Source organism: Etheostoma spectabile, chromosome 3, assembly GCF_008692095.1.
Source record: "Etheostoma spectabile isolate EspeVRDwgs_2016 chromosome 3, UIUC_Espe_1.0, whole genome shotgun sequence".
NCBI lineage: Eukaryota > Metazoa > Chordata > Actinopteri > Perciformes > Percidae > Etheostoma > Etheostoma spectabile.
Window position 1 is genome coordinate 2,439,356 of NC_045735.1, and position 7,378 is coordinate 2,446,733.

The following is a 7,378-nucleotide window of genomic DNA, read 5'->3' on the forward strand; positions in this document are numbered from 1 at the left end:
CACACACACACACACACACACACACACACACACACACATACACACATACACACACACTTAATGTGACAGGGCTCTTACGGAGTGTTGAGCACCAGCCTGTCCCACTGGCCCTTGATGTCATCGTCCTCAGGCTGCTCAGTGACATAGAGACCATCAAACTCCAGCTTTCTGGCCAGCTCCTTCTCTCTCTTGAAGATAACCAGAGGGACCTGGAGGGTATCGAGAAAAGAAGACAAGCTGCTTGAAACGTACAAGCAGACACAAAAACATATGTGGATTTTTGGAAGAGCAAACACCAGCCTACCTTGAGGCAGTTGTAGCCAATGATGCAGAGGAAGGAGATGATGGTGTGGATGATACCAAAGAAGGCCATGGCTGGTGTCATGTAGCCTGTGCTCTCTTCCAAGAAGTAGTACATGGGACCTTCTTCTTCATCATCTTCTCCTCCTCCTTCTTCATCTAATCCGGACCCATCCTCCTCAGCGCCGGAGCCTTCAAACAGGCCAGAGGCCTCAAACAGACCAGGATCGTCAAACTCTTCCTCGCCTGGAGGATTGTCAGACACCTGCAAAGGTCAGACACAAAATGAGTCTGAGTGTATTTAACTTGATACCAACAAATTGTGAAAAATGTCATGCGAGTAAAACTCTTGAAAACAGATTTATTTCCAGTCAAATGTATAATGATTCAGATTGCAAATGCACATCCTAAGGGTGATTTTGATCAGAGTTGATTCTGTGTGTGCCGTCTAAAGTCAGTTACAAATGCACAGACCTTGTAGAAGAGCAGGAGGAAATTGAGAGCGAAGGCAATAAACAGGGCCAAGAACCGAAGGTTGTAGAAGTTGCGAGAAAGGTAGTTCTGTTGGGGGGGGGGCATAAAACCCACATTTTACTGCTTGATTCCACTACATTAATATTGGGTTTAGCTAACAAATAACACTGTGGAGTTGTTCTGTCAGGTATTTGCCAAATATTTTCCATGGGTTATTACACAAGCACGTAAATTGGGATAAGGCCACTATTATAAGAAATCAATGGGATGGCCTTCCAACCAGTCCAAACCAAATAAAATCTTTAGAAAAAAAAAAAATAGAGGAAAATATTCAAAAATATGTCGGGTAATGGAGAGCTGCTCACCATGAATTTAATCCTCTGGACCTCCAGCTCATTCCACAGCTCAAAGCCCTCCTCGACTGGTTTCTTATCCTTCTTTGCCTTGGTCTGCACAGTGGGCTCCTCTTTCACCTCAGGCTCTTCCTCCTTTACCTCAGGTTTAGGTTCAGGCTCTGCCTTCTCTGCCTTCTCTTCCTTCTCGGTGCTGGAAAAGACACAAGGGGAGAAATTTGTCCTTTTTTAAAACAGAACTATACGTTCTCTGGACTCTGTTTTAACATTTGATAACTACACAGATATGTGGTAATGAAAACAGTTAAAATGTCAACCTTAAAATGTCTGGACACATTTCTGTAAAAAAAGTCAATTCTATTCTATTTTACATTCAATTAGATCTAAATTAATGATTCATTATTTTTCTCTGAGTTTTGATGTTGATCCCCAACAGGTGGAAAACTTACTCTGCTTTCTCAGTCTCCTGAGGAGCCTCTTCTTCAGTTTGAACAGGTTGTTCGTTCTCTTCTGGTCCTCCCACTGCGGCTTCCAACTGTTGTTTCAATGATTGTTTTGCAGTTAATTAAATGATGAATGGGGAGCACACGCATTAAACATCAATAACAGTCGGAACACCTCACCAATTTCCTCTTCAGCAGCGGCGTGCCTTCTGGAGTTGGAGGCTCTTCAGCTGTCGTCTCACCAAAGTCTCCAAGTCCCCCAGGAGTATTGAAACCAGGTAGGCGTCCGCCTTCCCTCTCCTCGCTATCCTCCTCCTCCTCCTCTCCTCCCACGTTATCTAAGAGGTCTGACACGCCGTCTGTGTCTTGAACCTCTCTAGCCCCAGGGTCAGGTGGCAGGTCCTCGTGAACTTCGTCCTGTGTGGGATCTGGCATACTGGCTAGAATCTCTGTCACCGTTATCTTCTTGGCGCCCTCCACTAAGCCTCCACCGAACAGCACCTTCCATATGAGTGTGAAGAAGCCCTTACATATGCCATAAACAAACATCAGGATACCAAACACAATGGTGTAGATAAATGTCGCCAGGCCGATCACCATCTCCTTTATAGTCATTTTTCTTAGTTTGCGGTACCGACGCCGCAGGTTACGGAAGGTGAACATGTTGAAGAATTCGACCACGCTCTTCAGAAATTCTGCAAAGGCTGAGGCGGACTCTGGAGGCATTTCGTCTCCATTGCCTTCGTCTCCTTCTCCAGACTCTCCTTGTTCTCCCGCGCCCTCCTCCTCTTCCTCGTCATCTTCCTCTTCCGCGCCATCTCCCTCGGGCTCAGAGATAGAGGCAGCAATGTTCATCTCAAAGATGGTGTCCTCGCAGAAGTTCACAAACATCTCCATTTTCTCACTCTCCCCGCCCTCATTGACCACATCAAAGATGAACTGCCGCTTGGACTCTCTGACTTGTGGCATTTCCCACTGGTTGCGGTTCGCCTCGCTGATTTCAAAGTAAATGCGCTCAATCTTCCTGCTGGCTCCCATGATCTCAATGCGGCCGAGGAAAGGGCGGAAGTAGTTCAGCACGCTCTCGGCCTGCTCCAGGAAGTTCTGAAGGCGCATGTCGTGGGGTACGTGCTCGGACAGGTTTGTGAGCAGAACGGCGATGTTGAAACCAATGTCTTTGGCCGGCTCCTGGAAACGATCAGCAAACTCCTCAAAGTTGATCATCTCGTTTTCATCAGCTTCTGAGCAAGAGAGGAGGAACTGGATTTCTGAGGAAGAGTATTGCTTCTGGCTGTCCATGGCCTTGGAGAAGTCCTTCTTGGAGATTAACCCACGGGGGTCGGTCACATAGTCTCGGAAGGCGTCAGATGCCACTATGTCTTTGAGCTTGAGGAACATGTCGAAGAACTTAAGGATCATCTCCACGTTGCTGGAGGATTCCACCAGCATGTCAACCATCTGCCTGGCAATGGTGCCATTTACCACATTGCCTAAAAGCAGTACAAGGTGAGAGGAGATGAAAAATATATAGCGGGTATGTGACAGAAAAAAGAGAGGGCGTCACTAAACGGGGCTGAACATTATACCTTCAAGCAGAGACAGAAGCATCACCACCATGTCCTTCTGCAGGTCCAACAGCTCCTTCAACAGTCCAATTTGACTGGAGTCCTGCAACAAAACCAAAATGCAAAGCGAAGCACAAACGGTAGAAAAAAAAATTCTTAAAATGTGTACTTGATACTTGTACTTGTACTTGATGATATATCACATTTTAATTTGAGAGTATGTGCTTCTTTCTGAGACATGAAACAGCAAAAGACGCTACCTCAGAGTGTGCTCTACTCCAAAAATGATCCTGGGTTTGCATTTTTAAATAGAGAATATGCATTTTTAACATCACAAATACTATACTTGATATGATGGACAGCACGACAGACATTGAAACACAAGCAAGTATGAGAGAAGGAAAGAAAATGCCTTTTGCTCAACAGCGCCGCCTTTCCCCCTTTATCTGAAAAAGTGGCTAAAGCATGGGAGTGAGACATAAACACATTTGCAGACGCTGATTTTAGCACTCCTGAAGACCTACACCAGCTAGATACCAGAAGCCACAAAATATTTTAGACAGTCTATAGTGGTTGTCGGGCTGGTGAAGTTCTCAAGGAAAAGGTTGTCAGGATGTGCAAGCACCAGCCACCTGTAAAAATCCCAACGGCACCTTTTAATCCCTCTACAACAAGAAAGATCAAAAATACAAAACTTTGAATTACAGGTAAGTAAAAAGAGTAAATAGCATAAATACTGTAATTAAAAATGACATCCAAGTTTAAATTTGTTGTTAACCACCTTTAACAATGGAATAACATTTTTCAGAAATGTTCTGTCCAATTTAGTTCTCTTACAATATAATATTCCTCAACTCAATATATTCCTAGTCAACATTTATTAAAACTGTCTCATTTTTGACAGTCAGTGCCTGTCACTGTTACACACTGTCACTGTATTCAGGGATTGTTTAAAAAAAAACTAAACAAGTAAAAGCAAAACGTCTGATAAATGCAAAAGAAAACCATAAAATGACTGCAGAGGGAATATACAAAGAGGAAAATGTGAATGATTTGGGAATTAGGCTGCGTAGAAAAATAATAGGACGAAGCACGAGATCTTCAAAAAAAAGCATGAAGGGCCTCTAAATGAGATGGCACTGGCAGAGAGACACAGATTCTTACGCCATTTCGAGGTCCAGGATCGGGGTGCATCTAACAGGGTTACACATGAAAATAAAAATGTTATCATCAACATTTTTACTTTATTGTTTGTGTCTAAATCTGGAGATTGACAGATTGTATGTAAAGGATATCTAATCGTTTAATTTTAAGATACAGTTCCATCAGAGCCCCATCCTCAGATTTAACTGCTTTAAAACCTTTCGAAGCTTTTCAAAGTCTTGATAAATTAGCACATATCTGCCTTCTTCTTCAAGACAAAAACATGGTATGACAAAGTCAGTGTTTCAGTGTAAAAGTCATCTCATCAGTTAGTAATGATGCTAACGTTATTCTAGCTTGCCTTTTTTAAATAAACCATAATAACCTGACATTTGAACAAAATTAAAGATATAAAGTACAAAAATGCATTTTAAACAGCAGCATCAGTAACACTCAACACTGTCACACAAAATTAGACTGAGTAAGAAAACACTGCAGCTCCTGGTTAAGTCAAACAAGATACAGACTGCAGACACACGTTATTCAAAGTAAGCACACGTTTGTCCAAAGCACAATCAAACCCTAATCACTGGTACTAGGAAATGAATATATACTAAAATCCGGTGAGGTGGATTAACTGTATTTCTTCAAATTGTTTCTGCCATCTTAACTTGAATTCATGTTGTTGACAATCTGAGTCTGATGAACCGACCAGTTCAGTGGAACAAAGGGAAAGTGTGCAGAGGAGCCACAATATAATTCAGCAATAGAACAATAAACGGATATAAAAAGATTTTACACCAATGCAGTAAAACCAAAGATCAAAGTTAAAACTGCCTTTGTGAAACATTATTATGAATAATACATTATATAGTTGTATTCAAGTGGAATTTCATAAAAAAATTGCAGCTGCATTTAAATGTGACTATTAAGGAAGATAACCAAAGGACATCCTGTGGATTTTCTAAGTGCTCAAACCTACAGCATCTAAAATGTTATAGTGTTACATCTAGTTGAGGTTTAAATAAATAAATACATACTTTACTCTGCAGGAACCACGAGAAAGACAGTTCACCAAATTAGTACACTAAGAGTGGACTAATACATTAAAATATACCATGTGGAAATGTATACATTTCTATTTTAATTGCTTGGATTCATCTTTTGGGCAACTGTAATACAACAAAGTCATTATTGGATCAATCAAAATGCAGGATTTTCTGTATTCTCTTCAGAAAGATTCCATGAAATACACAGGATAATGAAGAGTATGACTACAAAAAGATTAAGCAAAAATTGGAATGTTTCTCACCTGAGCAAGTTTCATCATCATATGAGCAAAGACGTGCAGGAAGCCCACAACAGCGTCCCACAACCTGCTGTGGGCCAAAGACTGCTGGTTACCAGTACAGGGACCCTGAGAGAAGCAGAAAAATGTTGATGATATCCCAGTGCCGTCATCATGTTAGGGGATATATTTTAACATTGTAGCATTGCAAAGTATTCTGAGACTATATTTTAGGAGATTACTTTCAGAGAGAAGTTTAAAATATAGCTGTATTGTTTTTTTCATTGACTATAGTGTCTTGTTTTGGTATGTCTGCTTGACTGGGTTATAATTATTTGTACACAATTTCCTGACATCAAAATGTATATGGAAAATGTTTTATAGTTCTATTTTGAAAGAAAAAACAAACTCTTAGCCTTTTTATTGCTCAATCTCAAAAGGACAATTTCCTCCATCATAATAATAATAATAATAATAACAATAATAATGATGCGGGGAAAACCTGTTCACCTGGCAAGCGTAACATGCACAATGTTCAGGCTAACCCCCTCCACAGATTCCACCCTCCAACCAGTGGGTGTCTGTATTACAGTGACATGCACATGAACCCTCACTGGCTTCCCCTGAACTGGACGTGCCGCTACTGGGAAATTAACCCATGAAGTCCCCTTGAAATTATGTATTGTATCATGATTCAACATTTTATCCACCTATCATTCATACAGGAACTTTCTTACCTGGATGTACTCAGTCAAGCTATTGAAGACCTGCTTGGCCACAGTCATTGCTTTGGAGAAATTTCTCTTTCCAGGTTCATCAATAATTTCTTTTCCTGAGTAGTACCAGTAAAAGTCACTGATTGACTCCTGCATAGGGGAAGAAGGTAGAACACATGATGTCATATTATTTTTCAGACCTGTAATTATATAGGACAGCTGAAGACATGAAAGGGGAGAGAGAGGGGGAAGGACATGCAGCAAAGGGCCGCAGCCTGCGGCCACTGCGTCGCATTATGAACCTCTATATATGGGCGTCTGGAAAGCTCACCTGGCAGAAATATGATGTAACTTTTGCATTCTATCTTAATATTACAGATTGGTCCAAATTATAGTATTTTTTATTAAATGAAGTTAATATACATTTATGTTTTATATTTATCTATACTGTACATTTTGGGATGTTCCCTTTGTTAAAGTTCCTTGTTTGACAATTTTTGAGCTCTTCCGTGTTGGGGAGTTAGCTTGCCAGTCATTGAAGTTGGACTTAGGCAGCTTTCTGGCAAAGTCAATACAAAGTTAAGTGTTTCTGCTAAAGGACACAATCTGAGAATGCAGAGAGCCTCAGTGTGTGCATGTACATATATCTACATGTGCTGGTTGACTGAAAGGAACACTCCAAAAAGCTCCCTCGAAAATAACAAAAAGAAATCCTCTAAGCAAAGACAAGAATCTCAGTTATAACTTGTTCCATGCTGTGGAGATCTAACTTTAATCATCAAAACAAAGTGGGTTTTTGCAAAAGGAGGCTCCAGTCTGGAGTCATGGGAGTAAGAGCAGTGAACCGCCATCAGTGACCTGTAGTCGCAGCAGGTAGTCCACAGTGCAGATGATGATATTGATGGTAGTGGTGCTGCCTGTCTGAGTTCTCAAGTAGTTCTGAAAATCTGAAAGTGGACGATGGAAACATGGTGCACATTAAATATATATATTTTCAACATACAGTGCTATTAAAGGTGCTTTAAACAAAACGAAACTAGCTTGCCCCTCCCTCCTCCTCATCCCGTCCCCTCCCTTCAGTGCTTCCGCACACTAA

General features: G+C 41.2%; 1 protein-coding gene across 10 annotated transcripts in view; it reads right to left on the reverse strand.

The window, feature by feature from the left end:
* The window catches only part of ryr1b (ryanodine receptor 1b (skeletal)), a 79,919-nt gene that overhangs the window by 5,648 nt on the left and 66,893 nt on the right, over nucleotides 1–7,378 (reverse strand). For 6 of the 10 annotated variants that reach the window (XM_032503964.1, XM_032503941.1, XM_032503969.1 and 3 more), the window contains 12 exons: nucleotides 7,141–7,229; nucleotides 6,304–6,432; nucleotides 5,591–5,695; nucleotides 4,300–4,329; nucleotides 3,396–3,425; nucleotides 3,157–3,238; nucleotides 1,751–3,060; nucleotides 1,577–1,662; nucleotides 1,140–1,320; nucleotides 775–861; nucleotides 305–565; nucleotides 79–209 (listed from right to left, as the gene is read on the reverse strand). In XM_032503964.1, the coding sequence (XP_032359855.1) occupies nucleotides 79–209; nucleotides 305–565; nucleotides 775–861; nucleotides 1,140–1,320; nucleotides 1,577–1,662; nucleotides 1,751–3,060; nucleotides 3,157–3,238; nucleotides 3,396–3,425; nucleotides 4,300–4,329; nucleotides 5,591–5,695; nucleotides 6,304–6,432; nucleotides 7,141–7,229 (2,521 nt within the window). The remainder of the gene's footprint in view (nucleotides 1–78; nucleotides 210–304; nucleotides 566–774; nucleotides 862–1,139; nucleotides 1,321–1,576; nucleotides 1,663–1,750; nucleotides 3,061–3,156; nucleotides 3,239–3,395; nucleotides 3,426–4,299; nucleotides 4,330–5,590; nucleotides 5,696–6,303; nucleotides 6,433–7,140; nucleotides 7,230–7,378) is intronic. The other 4 variants (XM_032503994.1, XM_032503975.1, XM_032503986.1 and 1 more) reach the window with 1 other exon arrangement.